This window comes from Diceros bicornis, chromosome 23 (genome assembly GCF_020826845.1).
Source record: "Diceros bicornis minor isolate mBicDic1 chromosome 23, mDicBic1.mat.cur, whole genome shotgun sequence".
NCBI lineage: Eukaryota > Metazoa > Chordata > Mammalia > Perissodactyla > Rhinocerotidae > Diceros > Diceros bicornis.
In genome coordinates this window covers 29,616,273-29,640,847 of record NC_080762.1, presented here as the reverse complement: position 1 = coordinate 29,640,847, position 24,575 = coordinate 29,616,273, and the positions used below count along the sequence as shown (strand labels likewise).

The following is a 24,575-nucleotide window of genomic DNA, read 5'->3' as shown; positions in this document are numbered from 1 at the left end:
ATATTTTTCTACACGCAACTTTTTCAAAGAGGACTGTCACTATCCTACCAACACTTGGGATAATGTATCTACACCTGAGATCAATTCAGCAAGGAAATGAATGATTTATTCTATGACCTTGGGTGTAACACCCTACAACATACCTAACGTTGCCAATTATTATAAAAACAATTGTTTAATCAGCACATTGTTACCTACTGGAACAGTGGACAACTAAACTGGTTCATATGCTAAATCAGGAAGTCGGGCAGACCAGAGTCAGAGGACTGTGCCTTCCCTTGTGCAACCTAGACATCACTATGGTTTTTGACTTTTTGGTTCCACTTTAACCCTTGTATGTAATAATTTGGCCTCAGATTGATGCAGTAGACAATTTTAGCTCCATATCCATCTCACTTAGGCCGCCATCTCAACTACCTCGAATCCCAGTTTAAAGCAGGAAACAAAAATATTTTCAAGAGTAATCAAAAGAAGAGAAACATAGGAATATATCTTCACAGAGAAGTTTTATAGCATTCAAAAATTATTTAGGGCTGGCCCCGTGGCTTAGCGGTTAAGTGCGCGTGCTCCGCTGCTGGCGGCCCGGGTTCGGATCCTGGGAGCGCACTGATGCACCGCTTCTCTGGCCACGCTGAGGCCGCATCCCACATACAGCAACTAGAAGGCTGTGCAACTATGACATACAACTATCTACTGAGGCTTTGGGGGAAAAAAAATAAAATAAATAAGAATTTAAAAAAAAAAAGAGAGAAAATTAAAAAAAAAAAAAAATTATTTATATGTTCCTCAAGCCCTAAATCAAAAACTACTTATTTTCATTTTAAACATAAGTCCAACCATTTTGGTCTGGTTTCTCAGTCCAACAGAATTTTAAGAAATGAAACACAGCAGTAGAGGTAGACACAGAGATGTGATATCTGAAATTCTTGACGAAAAAGGAGACAGAAACCCATAAAAAGTATAGTAGGTTTTAAAACAGCACACAATAACATAATGATGTTCATAATGATGACCAGAGTTACCAGGAAAAGGCAAAAATATATGGACATTTTGGAAATACTACTTTTATAATGGGAAAAAACTTATTAAAAAAAAAACTTTAAAAGAGGCCTAGAAAGCACATTACTTATTTAGAAAACTTTTTTGTTATAATTAAAATGAAAAATAGTTTGGCACTGAAAGGAGTAAGCTACTCTTATCCAGAAAGCTTACTCTAGTACAGCTCGTTCTCAAGTAATTATAAATAAACTGGGTATAATATATTTACTCTGGCTTTAATTCCATTAATAAAATTAACTAAACAAGCAATTTGGAAAATAAGCCATGGAGTCAGAAGTGGCAAAAGATGAGCACGAAAAATGACACCAAAACAAAGACATGAAAACTATGCTTTTCAGAAAATACAATGTCATTATAATACAAGTAAAAGTGAACTGCGACAAATATATCTTCAAGAAGAAAAATACTAGCAAACAATTCAATAAACTTAATATGATAGTTACTTAAAAATTGAATATAACAACCCAAGAGCCTCTTCCAAGGCTTCCCAAATATTGGGTGAAAAAAAAAAATCACCAAATCAAACTAGAATGCCTTGAATACTGCAATTGATAATACAACTTAAGCTACTTAAGGAAACAAAATATTTACCCATTTCTGGCTGCCAAATGAAGGGGCGTACAGCCTGAAATATCTTGATAGTTAGGATTTGCTCCTTTCTTTAACAGCAGAACCAAGCATTCCACCGATCCACAACTAAAACAATATTACAAACAGTTCAGACACATTCAGCAAATAGCCATAGTTGACACAGCTTAATTAAACAAAAAGCTCTATTAAACACATTGTTTTTGAAGTCCATTTTAACCTACACTTTGATTTAACTTCTGTCACAAATAGTAAATATTCTCTACTTTCAAGATGGTACATTCTACTATGAAAGCTATGAAGCATTTGAGAACTTCAAATAAAGCAAAATAAAGTATTAGTACATAAAAGAAACTATATACTACTCACAACTTTTTGGCCTTTCAGAAGCCAAATTTATTAAGAAAAGTTAATTTTAACACATCTACCTAAATCCTAAAGGAGGATTTTTTACTCCTTGATTACTGATTGATTATACCCTTGAAGATTGTAGATAAAAATCATTCTCACACCTAAGTAAAAAATATAAAGCCAATGACTTCACATGCAGTTAGCATGTAAAATCTTATATTGGTAGGATAAAAGGAAAATCTCGGTGAATGTACTCTCTTAAGTACAATCCCCATGCCTAACCTACTCTGGTCTGATTGAGAACCAGCTAAGACAGTAGAGATGAGACTTAACAATTTATCTAGAGAAAGAAGGCAAGCATAGCACACTACACCCTTAATAGAATAAAGAACCACTCAGCTGTCTGTCCTCATCTCTCTCCATAACTACTGTGGGATAACACTGATTCAAAGCTTACTGATCATTACTCTAGACCAGAGTTTAACCCAAAATATCTTTAGTCTTACTTTGCTGCAATGTGAAGCAAGCTTCTTTTCACACGTCCAAATGCATAATTGACATCAAACTTCGAATTTGATAGTAGTTCAGAAACAGACCTACATCAAAAGAGAATTAAAAGAAAAGTCGATACGTTAAAAAAAATAGTTTTTAAAAACAAAATAACTCGGGGCCAGCCAGGTGGGGTAGAGGTTAAGTCTGTGCCCTCTGCTTGGGCAGCCCGGGTTTCATAGGTTCAGATCCTGGGCGTGGACCAATGCACCACTTGTCAAGCCATGCTGTGGCGGCGTCCCATATAAAGTAGAGGAAGATGGGCACGGATCTAAGGCCAAGGCCAATCTTCCTCAGGAAAAAAGAGGAGGACAGGCATCGGATGTTAGCTCAGGGCTAATCTTCCTCACAAAAAAAAAACAAAAACAAAAACAAAACTCAAGTTAGCAGCTCTTTAGTTATTCTTATCAATTATTCAGAAGGTTCTGTCCCACATCAACCAAAAAACAAGGCACTATTCTCTAAGAAGAGCATGGCAGCCAGTGCAGTACCATCCACAAACCATCTGCCCTGACCTATAAACTGGCTGAAGGTTTCCTCGTCTGCCGCTATGACCATGTCACCTGCTCTGAGGACACCTAAGCTGGCTTCGGCTCCCCCTAGATCCTTGAGAAACAAAGAGAGTAGGGCTGGCTGCCCCCCTTGCAAAAAGCCGAGCCTATTTAAATTAATTTTGGCCAAATAAGAAAAATCAGGCAAAACATGTTTTAACTCTATCAAATAGGAAGTTTAAAGCAAAAAATCATTTATATTTTAAACTTGTTTCAAAATACAGTTTCTCTTCACTTTCTTCTCATTATACCAAACTACCTGATGGCTAACCACAGCAGAGCTGTCTGCTACAAGGGTACACACCTCATCACACAGCCAGATAACTGTATCTCATATGCACCCTGTAAAAAGAGCATCAGCACCACATCAGTAAAAAGAACATCCGGGCCAGCCCCATGGCTTAGCAGTTAAGTGCACGCGCTCCGCTACTGGCGGCCCGGGGTTTGGATCCCAGGCGCACACCGACGCACCGCTTCTCCGGCCATGCTGAGGCGGCGTCCCACATACAGCAACTAGAAGGATGTGCAACTATGACATACAACTATCTACTGGGGCTTTGGGGGAAAATAAAGGAGGAGGATTGGCAATAGATGTTAGCTCAGAGCCAGTCTTCCTCAGCAAAAAGAGGAGGATTAGCACGGATGTTAGCTCAGGGCTGATCTTTCTCAACAAAAAAATAAAAATAAAAAAAAGAACATCCAAGGAGTAGAACACTGGGGAAATAACTTGTCCTTCAGCCCTAAACATTTGCTACAAAGATCAGTAGAGACCTCTAGCAGAAATCATCGGAATGTTTTTTTCACTGTCAGGGACCAACCAAACATCTGACTTAATATCTGTCTATTCATTTAGAAAATCGCCTACCACAGAATTTTATGGTTGATATGGATCTTGGAAAATCTTGTTTCTTATTTCACAGACAGAAAATTATTAACAGAGGTTAAATAACTTGCCCCAGGGCAACATCTATGTCCAAATTTTGTGTGTGTGTGTTTGTGTACATACGTGTGTGTGTGTGTGTACACACAAAAGTTAGGAAAATTTATACTGCTCAAAAACTAAAAATTTGTGAAATAGGCACTCACCTGTGTTGATCAGCCATAACCATTGGCATTAATGTATAAACAGCAGTTTCATTATCTGAGTGTAAAAAAAAAAAACAGAAAAAGAATTAATTTATCTCCTACCTTTTCCAAAGGGTGATACTTAAGACTACTTTCAAGTCTTCTTAACTCCACGTAAAAAGCGAGAAGAGGTGAAAGAAAGTTAAGTATAGTGCAGAATACCAGACGTATTGCAAAATTTGCAATAATGCAGAATTTCTTATCCCCTCTAATGTTCATCCTCTCTACATCATCACAGAAGTGTTAAGCTTCTGGATTTGAAGGGAAAATTAGAGACCTAATATTTTCTGTAGCTTTAACAACTGAAATTTATTTTACTTCCAAAGAAGTGTTTAATGACTTCGTTTTATCATACTTACACGTACATGGTTTGGGGGAATTTTAAGTACATATGAATATTAAAGTTATATGTGCTAAAATAATTTTAAAACATTAAATATACATAGTACTTGCTTTCTTGCCAATATTATAACAAAAGAAATTATTTTAGAAGCTTTTATGAAACAGTATTAAAGTCTTACTTTTACTTATTACTTTACTATTCATATCTTCATTTATATCTTTTATAGAATAAATTCACAGAAATATGATCCAAAAGAAAAGGTTAAGGGGCCGATCCAGTGGCGTAGTGGTTAAGTTTGCACACTCTGCTTAGGTGGCCCGGGGTTTGCAGGCCCGCATCCTGGGCGCATACCTATGCACCACTCATCAAGCCATACTGTGGCAGCGTCCCATATACAAAATAGAGGAAGATGAGCAGAGATGTTAGCTCAGGGCCAATCTTCCTCTGCAAAAAGAGGAAGATTGGCAACGGCAACGGATGTTAGCTTACAGCCAATCTTCCTCACCAAAAAAAAAAGAAAAAAGAAAAAGAAAAGGTTAAAAAACACCACCTATGATACCATATAATACTTATGTAAATTTCAGCTAATGTTTGAATTTATTTTTATATATTACTAATAGTCATTCCTCAATTTAATGCATTTTAGAGGTTTATGATTTTTAATGTTATTACAGAGAAGTAACCCTGACAACTCCCATCTAGCCCTCAAACAGTTAATACCAATACTAAAATTAACGAGTTAAAGTTTGAGAAGAAAAAGGATATTTTCATAATATCAGTTATTTTCATAATATCAAAGTATCTCCCCAAAATACTGATTAATTACAAAGGAAAAATGGTCAATTTACAGTGAAGAACCTACCAGATACCACCTTAATCAACTGATAAAGGGTAACATCACCAGAAATAATATATATCAATATCATGTAGCCCTGATACGATCCACAGAGAAGGGCATATCACTTTTGCAGAGTTCTTGCCAAAAATGTATAACTTTAATCTAATCATGAGAAAACATCGGATAAATCCAAATTAAAGGGAACTCCACAAAATACTTGATCAGTCCTCTTAAATAGTCTCAAGACCACTAAAGACAAGGAAAGACTGAAGACCTATCACAGTTTGGGGGAGGTTACGGAAACGTGACAACTAAACGCAACGTGGTATCTTGGATTGGATCCTAAAATTGAAAAAGGACATTAGTGGGAAAACTTGTGAAAATTCATTAATAAAATCTGTAATGTAGTTAATAGTATCACACCCATGTTAATTCCTTAGTTTTGATAACTGTACTGGGGTTGTACAAGATATGAACATTTGATGAGGCTGGGAGAAGGGTGTATGGGACCTCTGTACTATTTATGCAACTTTTCTGTAAGCCTAAAATCACTTAAAAATGAAAAGTTAAAAAAAAAAAAGGAAAGGAGGGGGAATTGTTATCATTAAAAGAGTCTTAAGAGATGAGTCAACCAAATGTAATGCGTGGACTTTAGATACTGATTCAAACAAACAAACCTTAGGAAGATATTTTTGAGAGGGGAAAACTGAATATGGACTGCGTATTTGATGATAAAAAATTATTGTTAATTGCGTTGGCTCTAATAATGGTATTGTGATTATGTTTGAAAAAATATAATTTATATATTTAGAAATACACATTGAAGTATTTAGAGGAGAGAGGAAAGTTATTACCATTTCTTCACATTTTTGTTCTTTATTTTACTGTTTGTGAGTAATATATGAAAAGCAATTTAGTCCTAGTCAATATTCACAAGTTCAGTATGCAGATGCAACAAAACTCTTTCACTATAAAATAATACCAAAGAATCTTATTAGTAACAGCCAACATGTTTTAAACCATTATCTTAAAGGCACTGTTCTAAACACTTTACATGCAGCATCTCTTTTATCCTCACAACCCCCTTATGAAGTACGCATTATTATTATACCCATTTCACAAATGAGAAAACTGAAGCACTAAGTAACAACCTGCATGGTGGTGGCATTAAGTGGCTAAGTTAGAATTCTAACCTGGCTGATTGCAGGGCCCCCACAATAAAAATCTTACAGTGCACCCAGTATACACTACATATAGTAACCAAAAGGTCTATAGTACTTATTCTTAATATGTGCAATACACTCTAATTTGTTTTATTCTCTTCTACGTCATTTTTTTAAATGCTGACTGCAACCACTAAACTGTTCTCATTAACTACCAGTGAGTCACCACTAGGCACTGAAAAACACTGCATTAAGCCTCCCTGGGCACGGCCACATTCTTTCTCTCTCATGTAATACACAACCCAATAAAAATCTGAACCTCTAAATTATGACAATTTCAATTAAGTCAGGAAATACCCTTATTTGTGAATTTAAACTTATAAATCAAGGCAGTACATAATTTTAAGCGAGCATGAATGAGCATCATAAGGTTCACAAGGGTTTTATGTATAGGGTGTTTATTAACATAAAATTTAGATATGGATCTTATTTTTTAAGTCATATCTAACCCTATAAAAACATAGGTGCTAGAAGGAAACTATCCAGGAAATACTATACTAAGAACAGAATAAAATCTATTGTCACATGCTTCCTTCTCCACACTCATGAAGACAGCTTGAGGACCAGGTATATAATTAAAAGTTTTTAGAGTGATAAGAAAAGTTTACTCTCTCACTTTATCAGATATGTTGGCCATTTTTATTAATAGATAAAAGTTTCATAACTCAAAAACCAAAAGGAAAACCTTAAAAAACAGGGAGCTCAGATCCATGGGAGCAATTTTTGAAAAATTGATAATTATCCTAAACCATCATTCAAATATATGCTAAAATGGGCTCAAGTTCTATTATTTTATTAAACAAACTACCTTCATTGTAAATGCAGTAGTTTAAAACTATTTTTTCCACATAAGGAAACAATATAAACCAACTTTTTAAAGTCCACTGAGAATCCATCTCCCTAAAGTAATTTCTTCCCCTCACTTCCTCTCTCACAGAATATTCCTATGTTAGCCCTGTCTAGGATGACTCAACAACTGCACTCCATTCCTTAGTGGTAACACTCAGGTTTTCATCATCCCAAGGAAACATAAATGTGACCTCCCACTATCCAACTCAATAAATTAAATAGCTGCAGTTTAATCCTATGCAACCAACTTAATTTTAGAGTAAATTAATTTTAGAGTAAAAGTTGATTAAAAACTTTCCAACCTTAATTATTTGTTCCAATTAGATCCTTATTAAAATCACTGAATTCTAACAAGGCAAAATAAATATCTGATTATTTCCTACATGAAGAGAGATCTCAACTTCTGTTCAGCCCTTAAAATGCAAGTACAACAATCTTGATTTTTATAATTAGAATATAATATATTTATACACACACACACATACTTGAAAGAGCCAATCTCAAGAGAATTCAAAAAGATTCATCAGAACTTAGGGACAAAGGTAAACTAAAGGAACACGATGAGCAACTCATTATAATCAAGGAAAAACAAATGTAAGCAAGATACCACTTCACCTAGTAACATAAGAAACTTTTATTTTTAATTACTCTAGTTTCCAGGGACTCTCGGACTGTTGGTGGAACTTTCCAAAGAGTGGGATGAGAGGTGGATACTCAGAGCCTTAAAAATGTTGATATAATTAGATCTATAACTCTCCTATGTATTATCTTAAGGAAATATTTATAAAGGCAGACTAAGACTTAAAAAAGTACAACCGTGCCCCTCATAAAATCTACTATAAAAACAAAAATTAGATTCAATATTTGTTACATGTATCCTATGAAATCCTACAAAGTCATTATGCATATTTAAAGACATAAAAAATGTGATACGTTTTCTAAAAGCAAAATAAAAGATTATATGTAATATGATCTTAATTTGATAGAGAAAGAAGTAATAATGGAAAGAAATAAAGAAAATACTAACACTGTTTATCACTGGGTGGTGGAAAAACAGATTTTTTTATTTTTCTTTTCAAAATTTTCTACAACGAAAATATATTACTTTTAAAACCAGGAAACACTATCAAAGTCTTCTAAATCACATTTACTTTTTTAAAAAATGGGATTAAACTAAGCAATAAAATTGCTGTGTCAATGAAACTATACACGCAGTCTTCTTCATCAACCTATACCAATAATTTGACTGTGGAAAATGAGTGAGTGAGAGCAGCACTTAAGAAACGGATTCAAAGAAGGAAATTGGAAAGAAAACAGAGAAAGAAAGCTGAAGCTGGAAGTCTAGTTACTAAAATCTGGATTATTTTCAGTCAACTTCTTCATATGCGCAAAGTACCAAGCGCAAAGTTATTTTTGAGAAACAGTCACCACAAACCATCCCTATTCTTTGTCGTAAGTAGAGACGAGGGAAAATTTTTTCAAGAAAATTATCCCCAAAGTCCTCATTCCTACATTTCTTTGATGACTCCCAAGGTCTCCTTTCCTAACCTACAAATCACCTCTCCAGCAGCAATTCAAAGAAAGTTTCGGAAAAAAATGAAGGAAGATAAACTAATACAATGCATTAAAAAAAAAAAAAATTCACCACCCATACCCCCTAACCTTCTCTCACTTGGGCATAGAGAACCAAAAGCCTCTTAGAGGCAGCACTGCCATCTCCACTGCCACTAACACGTCTGAATTCACGAGGCTGCAAACAAAACGGTTTTCTTTCTCACTTTTTATTACAGTGTTTTACCTGTTCTAAAGGAACCTCAGCACACTGAACTAAAACTTCTGAACTACAGGCATCGTGCCTTATTCCTCTTTGTAGAAGCTCCCCAGCCCCACCTATGTCTGATAAATAAATGAAGAATGAAGGCAGGTGTGCATTTTAAAGAAAAGTGTATATATGCATACAAACACACAGTACTGTAAGAGTACACGTTTGATTATTCGACACTTTTATTTATGTTTATTGTCAAAATACAATAGTTCTCTACGTTTTCGAAAAGGAAAAAAAAAGAAGCTTCTTAACCCCCCTCTGCTGCTTAAAGTAAATACACTATTTTTGGAGCATCTCTCTAGCCCCAGCACGCAGCGTCCGCAAAATGGCCCACAACCATAATGTTTTCTGAATCCCGGTGTCCACCACCCGGCTGATTATTTCTGCCCTTTCGCCAAATCGATAGCCGAGAGAGACTTCTGTCTGTCCCGCTTCTTCAGCAGCAGGACGCGCACTGCCCGGGCCCCTCCCGCAAACTCCCTCCCGCCCGGGCGGGAGCGGTGGCGACGGGCGCCCGGGGGTCCCAGCCCGGCCCCTTCCAGCTAAGGAAAGTCAATGTGGGCGTTTTCTCAGCTTTCGGTTCGTTCTGCCACCCGACCTCGCCGCGGCCGGAGCCCCGCCCTCGCACCCCCCGGCACCCCCAGCCCCGCGGCCCCGCTCACCGTCGGGCAGCTCCACAGTGCGCGCGCGGCGCAGCGAGCGCGTCAGGCGATTGAGCTGCTCCATCGCTCTCTCCATCCTCGGCGCGCCCTCCGCGCTCCCCCCGCCGCGCCGGCGGCCTCCGCGCCCAGCGCCCTACATCCCGCCCCGGGCCCGTCCTGCGGGCCGAGGCGTCGGCTCGCCCCGGCCAGCGCCCGGGGCTGCGCGGCCGCTCCGGACTGCGTCCTCCGTCCGGGGGTCGTGGACTGCCGGACCGACCACCGAGAGAGAAGCCGCCGCCGCCGCCAACACCGCGCGCGCCCTTCCTGCCGCCGCCGCCGCTTCCCTCCCGGACTCGCACAGCCTTCTGGGAACTGTAGTTCCGAGCCGGCCGAGCTGCGCGCCCGAGGCGGGGCCACGCTGGGTGCGCCTGTGGCTCCGCGCCCCGGCCACGCAGCTGGCGGGGTGGGGCGATGTGTGCGGGAAGCAATGTAGAAATGCCAAGGCTGGGCGTACCCCCAAGTTCCCGGGGAGACTTCCTGGGTGTCCCCACGCCCCCAGGTTGTACGAGAGCAGCTTTCTTCTATTCTGTCACTCCCCTACATAGCAGATTGGGGATTTACACAATTGTTCTTAAAATAAATCCATCATCATCATCATCATCATCATCATCATCCCAGTTTTGGTACATTTGTTTTTCAGGTACACGAACTGTTGAAATATTGTATTTTCATATGTCAAATTTAAAGAACAGTAAAGTCAAACAAAGGCAAAGGCAGAATACAGTTTCTATTTCATTGCAAGTAACTTCATCATAGCTTAATTATTTGTCTCCCCTGCTGGGGGACTTCATGAGGGCAAGGACACCACTCTATCTTGTGCCTTATATTCCGGTACTTACCACGGCACCTGACACAAGGTTGATACTTTGGGAAGATACGGATGATGACATCTTGAAAGATAATTTTAGTTTATTTGGTAGATGCTGAAGTGTCAAGGTGATGACAGATCCCAGTGGGAAATCCAAAGACTGACTTTGTGCGTTGCAAAAAACTTGACAATACCAACAACGTGTGGAAGAAACGAATTATAAGGAAATTGGTGGGGAAAGATCATATTTGTCATCTCTACCCAGAAGTTGAGCACAAGCAAGGATAAGAACAAGAATTTGAGCAGCTGAAACATGAAAGAATTAATCCAATCCAAGTGAATATGAGCCTGACTAATACCACTGACAATGAAAAGTTAAGGGAGGAATTTTCTCCTCTTGGACATAACCAGTTCCAAGATGATGCTGGAGCAAGAGAGAAGCCAAGAGCTTGGACTTTCTCAGCTTCTCTTTCCTCAAAGAGGCAAAGCTGTTCCTACAATGAATGGGCACATGTGTGTTAATAATGTATGTTGGCTGGCCCAGAAGAAGAAAGTCTCACCTGCCCATCCAGGATTTGCACGGGTAAATGATGGCTGGCATGGGTGTTCCCTGCCAATCCCAACCTAAATCCGACCTGCAGCTGTCAGTTGCTTGTTCCAGTGGTGCAACAGGCTCAGGGCAGACCTCCTAACCAGTTGGTTCAGATGAGACCTAAACCAGTCTGGCAACAAGGTGGAAGGTCAAAGCTTCAAAAGAATGCCAAATTCTATGGGCCGTTCTGGGCCATGCCCAACCCTTTGTAACCTGGTTTCAAATAGAAACGCTCCAACCTTTCTTGGTCTCCCCATATCATTCAGAAAGTCAAGATCCCCACTGCTGTACAGGAATTAGCACCTTAGCCCCTGTTATCACTAGCACTCCTTAAGCTGTTGCTCCATATAAATCACTTCCAATGTCCTGTGGGCACCAAGCCTGGAGTTTGTGTGCAGGGACGGGAGCCCCCAACAGCCTCCGTAGTGGGCATCGCTCCCCATGCTGGTCACTGTTCGCCATAGGAGCAGAAGATGCTAGAAGAACATTACAGAATGCTGCTGTAGATTGTCAGTTCTAAATTCTGCCACATGATGTGGTTTCTCAAATAGCTTTGATCCAAGGTGTATGAAGCTGTGGTACTACTGTAGCCTTATCACTTCCTGTCCAATAGAACTTTCTACAGTGACAGAAATGTTCTACAATCTGTGCTGTCCAAAATAGTAGCCACCAACCAAATGGGGCTACTGGGTCCATGAAATGTAGCTAGTGCAACTGGATTTTAAATATGTGTTTACATGTAATTAATTAAATAGCCTCGTGTGCCTAGTGACTACCATATTGGACAGGGCAGCTTATCACCCCAAGAAGGAAGCTGCCCATGGGAATGACAAAAAAACCAAATAGCTCCTCATAGGTTATTAGCTAAAGAATTGAGGATTTTCTCACTTGTCCTGTGGAAGCCAACACCAAGAATATCAAATGAAAGCTTTAAAAGGTTATTTGGGGCCAGCCCTGGTGGCCTAGTGGTTAAGTTCAGCATGCTCTGCTTTGGTGGCCCAAGTTCAGTTCCCAGGCGTGGACCTACACCATGTCAGTGGCCATGCTGTGGCAGTGGCTCATATACAAAAAGAGGAAGATTGGCAACAGGAAGAATTAGCTCAGGGCAAATGTTAGCTCAGGGTGAATCTTCCTCAGCAAAAAGCAAAAACAAAAAACATTTGTAACATAAGTTTCATTATCAAAAGCATAAATCTCTTCAGTTATAAGAATCCAGATTTTTCTGTGGCCCAGTTTTAACTTTTTTTTTTCTATTTCTGGATTTGCTTTCCTCCCTGAAAATTGGTTTTATTAGAGATACCCAAGCTTAAGTTTCTCCATTTAAAAGAAGAAAACAATCAATTAGATAAAAGGTAGGAGGAGAGCAGGGGGGAAAAAGGCAAAGAACAAAGAATAAACATTGTAAAAACAAGACACAAAAAATAAGATGGTAGAAATAGTCCAAATACATCCAAGGCCATAGTCACAGAAAATATAAACAGAGTAAACTCAATGGTTAAAAGACAGCTATTTGCTATTTCTAAGAGACCACCATTTCCAGGAGGAAATGGGAAAAAAGACATACCAAATAAATATTGACCAAAACAATCTGGTATTGTTATTAGTCAGAGTTCTCCAGAGAAACAGAACTAATAGGATATGTACATATATACAGAAAGAGATTTATTATAAGGAATTGGCTCATGCGATTATGGAGGCTGGACACGCAGGAGAGTGGATGGTGCAGATGAAGGCTGGAGGAAGTCTGCTGAAGAATTCCCTCTTGCCACTCTTTTTGTTCTCTTCAGGCCTTCAAGGGACTGGATGAAGCCCACCCACATCATGGAAGGCAATCTGCTTTCAGTCTCATCCAAAAACACCCTCCAAGTGGACACATAAAATTAACTATCACAAACAATATTAATATCAGCAAAATAAACTTTAAAGCAAAAAAACATTATTGGAGTCAAAGAGAGTCACCAAGAAGTTTTTAATAGTCCTGAATCTATATCTAACAACAGACTAAAAATAAATCTACTCTTGACACAATTACAAGAATAAGTTCCACCACCAACAGTGGTCGATTTTTAGCACAATTCTCTCCGAAACTGATAGAGCTAGCAGAAAAAGATAGGTAAGGACATGGGAGATTTTAAAAGTTCAACTCCGAGCCTCATCAAGAGCATATGCAGAACATTCACTCCAGCTAAGAGGGAATACACATTCTTTTAAAGCACATATGTTATATTTAGAAAAACGTAAAGGGCACTAGTGCTGGTCTTCAGAATAGTGTTAATTAGGAGGCAACTAAAGAGATCATGACCAAAGCCAGGCTGGGGTAGGGTGAGAACCCCAAGGAATGGAGTGCACAGAGGCAGCTCTCAGAGGAAAACAAAGCAGGCTGCAGGTCAAGGAAGGAAGGGGACACGGGAGCCAGTAAAAGGAACGGTGGAGCTGGGCCACGAGTCTCACTAAACCATACTCTCTCATTTAGTATCCATGCAACAGAATTTTTACATCAAAGTGCAGGATCCTGCACTTGTCCTGTTGGATTTCATCTTCGAATATTAAGGCCATTATTATAACCTTCAGGGCCAGACCCATGGGGTACTGGTTAAGTGTGCACGCTCTGCTGCTGGCGGCCCAGGTTCAGATCCAGGGCATGCACCGATGCACCGCTTGCCAGGCCATGCTGTGGCAGCATTCCATATAAAGTGGAGGAAGATGGGCACAGATGTTAGCCCAGGGCCAGTCTTCCTCAGCAAAAAGAGGAGGATTGGCGTGGATGTTAGCTCAGGGCTGATCTTCCTCACCAAAAATAAATAAATAAATAAAATAAAATAACCTTCAAAAATCTTTTTGGATCCTCCATCTACTAGTCACGTGACTACTAGCCACTGCCTTCTGTGCTGTAGATCATGTGCAGATTTGACAAGCTCCGCCTCCATAGAGATTTAAGTCACAGATACAATTACTGAAACCAGAGAGGACCAAAGAAAAACATCCTTAAAATTGCCACTTAAAACCTCCCCCAGATTATCCTTGATTCATTAATGGGCTCTTTTGGAAAGAATTTTCATCATCTATTAATACATCAAATTGTCTATATATCAAAAGTCATTTAAAAATGGTTGTGGGGCCGGCCCCGTGGCTTGGCGGTTGGGTGCGCGCGCTATGCTGCTGGCGGCCCGGGTTCAGGTCCCGGGCGTGAACTGACGCGCCACTTCTCCGGCCATGCGGGGGCCGCGTCCCACATGCAGCAACTGGAAGGATGTGCAGCTATGACATGCGGCTGTCTACTGGGTCTTTGGGGGAATAAATAAATAAATAAAATTATTAAAAATGGTTGTGCATGGGGCTGGCCCTGTGGTCTAGTAGTTAAGTTCGGTGCACTCCACTTTGGCGGCTTGGATTCGTTCACCGCTTGCCAGGCCATGCTGTGGCGCCAACCCACATACAAAATAGAGGAAGATTGGCACAGATGTTAGCTCAGGGCGAATCTTCCTCAAGCGAAAAGAGGAAGATTGGCAACGGATGTTAGCTTAGGGTGAATCGTCCTCAGCAAAAAAAAGAAAAAAAAATGGTTGTGCACATTTTGATCCGTTCATTTCACCTCTGGAAATATAGCCCAAAGAAATAATCAGAAACAAAGACAAAGATTTATAAATAGATACATTTATTTATTCATTCAGAACCATATGTTAAGTACCTTCCATGATCCAAGCACTACGCTAATAACAAAAGTACCAGCATACTGTCTATGGGAGGACAGAGATGTTTCTGAAATTATTTATTTATTTATTTATTTTGGTGAGGAAGATTAGTCCTAAGCCAATCCTCCCCTTTTTGCTGAGGAAGATTGGCCCTGGGCTAACATCCGTGCCCATCTTCCTCTACTTTAAATGGGACTCCGCCACAGTGTGGCTTGACAAGCTGTGTGTCAATCTGAACCCAGGATCCAAACCAGCGAACCCCAGGCCGCCGAAGCAGAGCACACAAACTTAACCACTATGCCACCAGGCCAGCCCTGAAATAATATTTTTAAAATAATTACACTCATGGATACATAATTACTAACAAAGATAAGTGCTCTACAAGGAAAGAAAACCATTCAGTGAAAAACTGAGAACATCCAGAAAGGCTTTCCCAAGAAAGAGACATTTATGCTATGAATCAAAAGATGAATAGGAGGTATCTAGGCAAAGGAGAGAGGGTGGTGAGGAATGTTCTGGATAGAGAATGGAATTTGCCAAGATCCTGTGGTGTGTGGAATGTTCAAGAAACCTAAAGAAAGTTATCTTTCTGGTATGTCTCTGAAAGCCAAGGAGTGAAAGGAACACTGTGAGATGAGACGAGAGAGGAAGCAGTCCATGCAGGGCTTTGAAGGCCATGATAGGACCTTTAACATGAGAGCAGTGGAAAAGCATTAAAGAATTTTAAGCTGGTGGGGGTAATATGATCAGGTCTGTGTTTGGAGGGAAAAAATTCTCTCCACCTAAAGTATAAAGAATGGATTGGACTGATGGTAGAGTAAATAAAGACAGGCTAGTTGGTGGGCTACTAGTTAGTCCAGGTGAGAGGTGATTGTCTTTTGGACTAACATGGTGGCTCTGTAAGTAGAGAGAACTGGATAGATTGAGAAATGTTTTGGTGATAAAATCAATAAGAGCTGATGATGGTGGAAAAGGAGAGTTTACTTGTCCAAGATTGATCCCTGCAGGTTGACCTCCCAGAGAGGGAACTAACTTTCTGAAAAGCTCAATGGAAACTGGATAAATCTAAGAGGTAAAAGTAGTCTATGCTGGTAGAATATTGATGGATTGGATCAGGCTGTGCAGGAGAGAAGAGTAATAGAGAGGAAGCTGGAGTGGGATGTGGAGTTGAAGGAAGGTTTTTTGTTTTGTTTTTTCCACTAATCAGATAATTGAGGATGTTTTAAATGCTCTAGTTGAAAGTAATTGAATAGTCCAGAGAAAAAGAAATGTCTTAGTCCATTCGGGCTGCTACAACAAAAATACCATAGACTGGGTGGTTTAAACAACGAACCTTTATTTCTCACAGTTCTGGAAACTGGAAGTTTGATATCAGGGTGCCAACAGGGTTGAGTTCTGATGAGAACCCTCTTCTGGGTTGCAGACTGCTGTCTTGTTGTATCTTCACATGGCAGAAAGAGAGCTAGAGAGCTCTCTGGGGTCTCTTTTATAAGGGCACTGATCCCATTCATGAGGGCTCCACTCTCACGACCTAATTACCTCCCGAAGGTCTTACTGCCTAATATTCACATTGTGGGTTAGGATTTCAATATACAAATTTTGGAGATGCACAAGTATTCAGTCCATAACAAGGAATAACTGATGATATAAGGTCTAAAGCACAGGAAAATTTGTAAATAAATAAATAAGAACTGCTTATCATGGATAAAGAGAACAGATTGGTGGTTGCCTGAGGCAAGAGGTGGGGGGTGGGCAAAATGGGTGAAGGGGGTCAAATGGTACAAATTTCCAGTTATAAAATGAATAAGTCATGGGGATGTAATGTACAGCATGGTGACTATGGTTAATAATGCTGTACTGCATATTTGAAAGTAGCTAGGAGAGTGGGTCTTGAATGTTCTCATCATGAGAAAAAAAACATTGTAACTATGTATGGTGATGGATATTAATTAGACTTATTGTGGTCATCATTTTGCAATATATACAAATATTGAATCATCACATTATACACCTGAAAGTAATATAACGTTATGTCAGTTATACCTCAATAAAAAAATAAAAATAAATAAGTAAAATTTTTTAAAAAGAACTGGTTCAATATCCAACAATAAGAAAATTGTTCAATAAATTGTGGTATGTATGTAATGCAATATTTTGCAGCCATTAAAAATGCTGTATATGAGAAAAGAATAGCGTTGATTCCAGGGGAAGGGGGATGGCAGCAATGAGGATGGAAAACTAAGTAACAAGGGCCAGCCATGAAAGGGAGACTTATCACTGTATACTCTTTTATTTATTTTTTTATTTTTTTAAAGATTTTATTTATTTATTTTTCCCCCAAAGCCCCAGTAGATAGTTGTCTGTCATAGCTGCACATCCTTCTAGTTGCTGTATGTGGGACGCGGCCTCAGCATGGGCGGAGGAGCGGTGCGTCGGTGCACACCCGGGATCCGAACCCGGGCCGCAGGCAGCGGAGCGTGCACACTTAACCACTAAGCCAGGGGGCTGGCCCAATACACCCTTTTAGATCTTTCTAATTTGGACCTCTGTGAATTCATTCCATATTCAAAACTGTGAAAATAAAATAAATAATTTTAAACAATCAGAAACAATGATATATATGAAAAATATTAAGAGAGTGGGCACTATTGTTGCCTCCACAACATTGTCTCCCTATTTTTTACAATAATCCCTATTTCATTTTTTCTAGGTGGATGGTTTTCTTTTTTTTGTGTGAGGAGATCAGCCCTGTGCTAACATCTACCAATCCTCCCTTTATATGGGACGCCGCCACAGCATGGCTTGCCAAGTGGTGCGTCGGTGCGCACCTGGGATCCAAACCGGTGAACCCTAGGCCGCCACAGCGGATCGTGCACACTTAACCACTTGTGCCACCGGACCGGCCCCTCTAGGTGGATGCTTTTAAAAGTTCTATGAAAGAAATTTTTTAAATAAAAGTTAGGAAAATAGCAAAATAAAACCCAATATACTCATCACCAATCAATCTTGTTTTCTCAATATTCCTATTTACTCCCCCACCCTCACATTGGATTACTTTAATGTAAATTCAGACATCATAGAATTTTATCTGTAAACATTTCTTATGTATCTCTAAAAGGCGAGGACTCCAAAAAATAATTACAATACTATTATTAAACATAAAATATTTGCAAAAATTCATTGTATTGTCTAATATCCATAGAATGTACAAATTTTCTCAGTTGTCTCCAACATTTTTTTTTTTGGTGAGGAAGATTAGCCCTGAGCTAACATCCGTTGCCAATACTCCTCTTTTTTTTTTTTTTTTGCTGAGGAAGATTGGCCCTGGGCTAACATCCATGCCTGTCTTCTTCTACTTTATATGGGACGCCGCAATGGCATGGCTTGACAAGTGGTGTGTTGGTCCGTGCCCAAGATCTGAACCTGTGAACTGCGGGCCACCGAAGCAGAGTGTGTGAACTTAACCGCTACATGCCCCGGCTGGCCCTGTCTTCGACATTTTTAACAATTGGTTTATTTGAATCAAAATCCAAATAATGGTCACATATCACATTTTGTTGATATGTCTCTAAGGCCTCTTTTATTCTGTGGGATCCCCCTTCTCTCTCTCTCTCTCTTTTTTTCCTTAATACTTATTTATAACTCCTAATTTCATTCATATGTCCATTCTTCTGCACAGCCTGTGTGCTGACTCTACCTCTGACTCTAGGGGCATGTGGCTCAGGTGTAATCTTGTCACAGGCCACTGTTGATAGCTGATAGTTCAGCATTCAGACCAATAAAAAATGAGAAGTTGGGCTGGCCCTGTGGTGTAGCAGTTAGGTGCACATGCTGTGGTGCTGGCAGCCCGGGTTCAGATCCCGGGCGCGCACCAAGGCACTGCTTGTCAGGCCATGCTGTGGCGGCGTCCCATAAAAAGTTGAGGAAGATAGGCACAGATGTTAGCCCAGGGCCAGTCTTCCTCAGCAGAAAAAAAAAAAAAGAGGAGGATTGGCATGGATGAGCTCAGAGCTGATCTTCCTCACAAAAGAAAAAAAGAGAGAAGTTGCTGAGACTTTTCAGGAAAGAAGCTTCCTCACTCTTCTGAGGAAACTTCTAGAACTCAAGTGCTCTTCATTCCTCTTTTCCTTCTCTCTCTAAGATCGTATTTATGGTAAAATATTATTTTCCCCATAAGATCAGGAATAAGGCAAGCATGTTTGTTTTCATCACTTCTGTGCAACATTATACTAGAGATCCTAATCAGTGAAAGTGGTACTGGAGAAATTTGATATTCATTTGGGGGAAAAAAAACTTCTACCCCTATGTGACATCACACACAAATTAATTCAGGAAGGATTCATAAATCTGAACATAAGAATTAAAGCTATAAAGACTCTAGAATAAAATATAGGAGATTATTTTTGTGATCTGGGAGAGGAAAAGACTTGTTATTTTTTGCTGAGGAAAATTCACCCAGAGCTGACATCTGTGGCCAATCTTCCTCTAGTTTGTATGTGGGTTGCCACCACAGCATAGCTGACGAGTGGTGTAGGTCCACGCCTGGTAACCAGGCCTGGGCCACCCAAGTAGAGCACACAGAACTTCGCCACTATGCCACTGGGCCAGTCCCAGCAAAGATATCTTATACAGGACACAGAAAGAAAAAAGTATAAAAGCAAAAATTTGATGTTAGTCTTCAAAATCAAAAACTGATGCTCATCAAAAGATACTATTATGAAAATGAAAAGGCAAATTTTTCACAGGAAAAAATATTTGCAAAGCACATATCTCATAAAGAATTTATGTATGAAGAACTCCTACCACTTAAAAGACAACCCAGTAAATTGAAGATGTCTGTGCTATAGTACTCTTAGAAAACATGATATGGCCCCTGGAATAGAAAGACGTGGTAACATCTCTTACGACACACAAAGTTAATATGTGTTTATTTTATCAAAGCAAAAGTCCTCTTCTCTAAGACCAATAAGAAATAATACATGGATCGGTGGAAGATGCTCTCCTTTGCATACTGCACATACGCTTAATACATGGGAGAGAATTAGTCTTGGAAAAATCTAACTGCAGTAAAATAATTTTTTTGTATATTCTTGAGTCCCGAGATAACACACTACAAATATCGAGGACAGATACATTAAAAATGCATATCTAGGGCTGGCCCCGTGGCTTAGTGGTTAAGTGTGCGCACTCCGCTGCTGGCGGCCCGGGTTTGGATCCCAGGTGCGCACCGACACACCGCTCCTCCGGCCATGCTGAGGCCGCGTCCCACATACAGCAACTAGAAGGATGTGCAGCTATGACATACAACTACCTACTGGAGCTTTGGGGGAATAAATAAATAAAATTATTTTTAAAAATGCATATCTAACTCTATGAATTCAAAGAATATAGATACCACTTCTCTTCCCTGCATATTAACATGGGAACTACAGGCCAACAGCAGCTGTTCCTCGTGGATAGGAATTGCAAGCCACCAGAACTTTCTCAGGAGTGGGTTATTGCAAGCCTACATGAAGTTTAGGATTAAAAATGTATTAGCTCTTGGGGGAGATGTAAATTATGAGATTTCCATAAATCATATAAATTGTGATTGTGTAAAGTAGGAGCCTTTGGCTATGACTAAAATAATTTTGATGTTTCAAACTTTCATATACCTGTTGCAAAAATTTCATGCTAATATCAATAGCAATGCTGTGTCTTCCAAAGTGAGGCATTAGGCTATAAATAGAGATAGACAACATCCAAAATGAGACTCATACTGAGAATTTTAAAATTTTAAACCATTAAAGCATTTGTAGAAGTCTCTGACTTTCATAATAAACAAAATGAAATCAGTAATTAGTCCTATGAAAGAGTGTTCTGAATTTTGTAGTAAGTTTAATGACCGTAATGGTCACGTGAGAGAGCATGAAAGATCATGTTTCCTACAAAAAAATAATAGTGTCAAGAAAACTAGTATGATCAAACTTGTGTATATCAAAAACATTTTTATTTGTGTTGAGTTTTTTCCCATTTCAGTAAAATTCTGCCTTTTTTAAGCATTCAATTTGTGTTAGATAAAAGGTGTTGGTGAGTTCTTTCCATCATCAGTAACTTACTCTCAAATTCAATGCAAAAGAATATTTATGTGCAAGGTGCAAGGTGGAAGTACGATAAAGAATAAAACTTTTTTTTTCACTCTCAAGGAATTCCACTTCTGGAAAGAAAGTTAAGGCGTGTACAAATATGGTAGCAATACATAGCAAACTGTGGCGAGTCCTTCAAGTTGTGCCAAAAGCCCTGGGGATGTGAGGGAGAGAATCATCCCTTCATTGTAGGAAGGGGGTGGAATCGGGGAAAATTTCACACCTGAAAGGAGGTCACATTAATACATGTGGAATAGAAACAAGCAGGAAAATCTGATTAACAACAAATAATAACAGTTGATACTTGTTGAGCATTAATACCTGATTTAGCTGAGGCTTATGGGTAATTGGAGAATTAAGGCCACCATGTGTTAGATTTAGTTAGCCTTGAATGCCATGCTTAGGAGCTTGAAGCCAGTTCTGCAAGCAGTGAGAAGCAACATAATCAGATGGTAGTAGAAGACAGGGGCAATAGCTGAATGAGTTAAGAGGTCACTACAATTATACAGGTGAGCAGAAACAAAACACTGTATTTAAGTGGGAGTGAAGAAAACAGATGGATGTAAGTACTATGGATTGACACGATGCAGAATCTAGAATCTAGATGGGCAATGGACTAGTTGGGTAAGAGTTAAAGATGACTCCGAAGTTAGCAGTAGCCAGGAGTAAGTTCCTTTGAGGGATAAAAGCTTGTTCAAAAGTTGTCAAAACTTTTTAATAGAGTTTCATGAAGGAAGACAATTATTTTAAATTCAAGTCATCCATTTCTCATAAAGCTAGGTCTGAAGCATTCAAATTTAGTGTTTTCTTTGTTTGATTCTGTCTTTCCTCCACTTTGGTGCAGTGGACTTACAGACGAACACATTATCGTGTTTCTCACTATTTATGCACACATGCTCAGTCTCTAACTTGAAATCATCAGATTGCAGAGTCTAGAGAGCCTTACCAAGGCTGAGTCAGGAGTACGGGATGCTCTTATGCCAGATACATTTAGTAAATGCGTCTGTCATCTGAGTACTGGTTTTCCACATTCATATCAGTGTGGGTTTAATCTACATAAAATCACTTTCTATCGCCCTTGAAGAAGAATTGATTTGCTCACCTTTTCTTCAAGACAAATAACGCAGTGAAAAAGTAAAACGTCTAAATTCCCAGGAAAGAGTGGTTTAGAACTAGGGATTGGAGACATGGGCATTCTAGCGCTGACATTGACGCCAGAAAACTGGAATTCATTCCAACTGTCTGGTTTCAAGTTTCCTCATCTGCAAACTGAGATTTATTAATCAGGACTTTTTCTGTTAAAAGTGACAGAAATGTGATTTCAGCTAGCTTATATTAAAAAAAGAAATTGTTAATGCAATAGGATGGCTCACGGACCCCAAGGGGAGGAAGAACCATTAGAACTTTGGTCGTTGTCAGAGTTATCTTCCCAAAGGACAACCTGAAACATTTCACTTACCACCTCAGAATCTATGCAGCTGCCCCCATTCTCCATAATTTAAAGTCTAAACTAAGCATGCTACTCAAAGCCTGACACAATCTGTTCTCAAACAACCTTTTCAGTCTTATTTTAACAACTGCCTGCATTTATCGAGCCCTACTGCAACCAGGATTTGTTTTATAGGGAAACAAGCTGGGATTAGAATTCTTGGGTCTACTTCTACTAACTGTGGGCCTTGAAGAAACTTGCTTAACCTCCATTTTCATCATTTGCAAAATGGGAGTAATGACAGTATCTGTCTTATTTCACCTATTTAATTCTGTATTTCATGGTGGGAAACATGGTCTCATATCTTACAGCTTTTCTTGATGGCTCATTCTTGGACCAGGGTGCAGGGTCAAGCTATTTAAATAGGCTGGTCTCTTAGGAACCATGTGCATTGCATATGTAGTTCCCAAAAGGTAGGAGCCGAGAGATGCAAAATAATTTGGACAATACAGAGGATACAGACTTATTTATTCAACTCTGAAAGTCTGTGTTTGGGAAATAACATCCTTATTTGGCACATCCTTAACATCTAGTCTTCCAAAATGCTCTGTTAAATTTTTTGCTTCTTTTGTTTGTACCTCTAGCCTCACATTTATCTCCTGAATCCTTCTTCATTTTTAGCACTACCACACTCCCAGGAATTCTCAATTAACTGAATATCTTAGCACTTGTTTCTTCTAGGAAATAGGTAAGCTGAGTTAGCTAACAGAAGTTGCTGTCTCTCTACCCTTCACAACTGCCACCATGGAAGACTGTGCCTCCTCACCACCCACTTGACCCAAATTGGCCATTTGGGACAGGGTCAAGAATACTTGGTCAGCCACCTCACTCTGAGCCTTGAAAGTGGTGGATTTCATGTTACCAAGGAAGGAGTAGTTTCCTTACAGCTTTATTTTACCTGGACACATATCACAGCTCCAAAGTAGAGCCTCAGCTCTACCTAATTAACCATTGACCGCTGTGCCCCAACCTGCTTCCTACCTAATCTCACAGTTCCAGTTTAACCCCTACATTTTAACATTTTGGGCAATGGTTCTTCAAATTACATCTGTGACTTAATATGCCTATAGCATTCACAAAGACAGGGCTTGATTTTGTATGAAAATCTGGGCAGAAAAACAAAAAAGATGATTGGATCTATCTTTCTTCACGATTACCTAAAATGTGGATATCCAAAAATGCAAATATATAGATGTAGAAGTAGAATATAGCAAATCTTTGATGCTTAACGGTGGTTTTTTAGCAGAGCACCAACTCAATTGGAGAGGGGTGATTTCTTTTCATCTTCCTAAATAACCTATACAGAATCTTTAGTTTCTCTCTCTGAATTTCAACACAATAGATCCAGTGATACTTCCTGGGTCATTGTGGAGAGAGGTTTCATGGGAATGGGGGCAGAAGACAAATGAAAGGAGAAGTGGGCACTCTAGGCTGGATGCCTGAGAAATAGTGGTGGTGGTGGGGAGAGCATCTGCACTCCTGTGCTCAGACCCAGTGATGCTTGGAAAAGTTTTCTATTAGAGGATTATATGGCCCTGACCACCACATTTCTGGAAGGAATTTTTCCCAGGAGCATTGAGGGTAGGAAAGGGTCTGATTCTCAGTGAGGGGCCCACATGGCCGTGTGTTGCTTACAATGATGCTCAGAGAAATGCCACTAGGCTGGCACTATTCTATTATAGCTATTCCATTATAACTACGGAATAGCTACTATACTAGCTATTCTATTCTGAACAGCTTTTTATAATTGGGTTGATCATAACTTTAAACATTTTTGGAAGACATAATCAGACTGTATGGCTAAAAGAAATAGCCTTTCATCCTTCTGATACCTCTTTATTTCTCCAAATCCCTACTTCATCTTGTG

General features: G+C 39.5%; 1 protein-coding gene across 6 annotated transcripts in view; it reads right to left on the bottom strand.

Annotated features, from left to right (window-relative positions):
- The window catches only part of HACE1 (HECT domain and ankyrin repeat containing E3 ubiquitin protein ligase 1), a 110,714-nt gene extending 100,476 nt beyond the window's left edge, over positions 1-10,238 (bottom strand). For 3 of the 6 annotated variants that reach the window (XM_058566559.1, XM_058566560.1, XM_058566563.1), the window contains exons 1-4: positions 9,964-10,237; positions 4,185-4,239; positions 2,505-2,594; positions 1,651-1,755 (exon numbers count right to left, since the gene is read on the bottom strand). In XM_058566559.1, the coding sequence (XP_058422542.1) occupies positions 1,651-1,755; positions 2,505-2,594; positions 4,185-4,239; positions 9,964-10,039 (326 nt within the window). In that variant the 5' untranslated portion in view covers positions 10,040-10,237. Of the gene's footprint in view, positions 1-1,650; positions 1,756-2,504; positions 2,595-4,184; positions 4,240-9,963 lie in introns of all 6 variants that reach the window. The other 3 variants (XM_058566562.1, XM_058566564.1, XM_058566561.1) reach the window with 3 other exon arrangements.
- Positions 10,239-24,575: the final 14,337 nt, after the last annotated feature.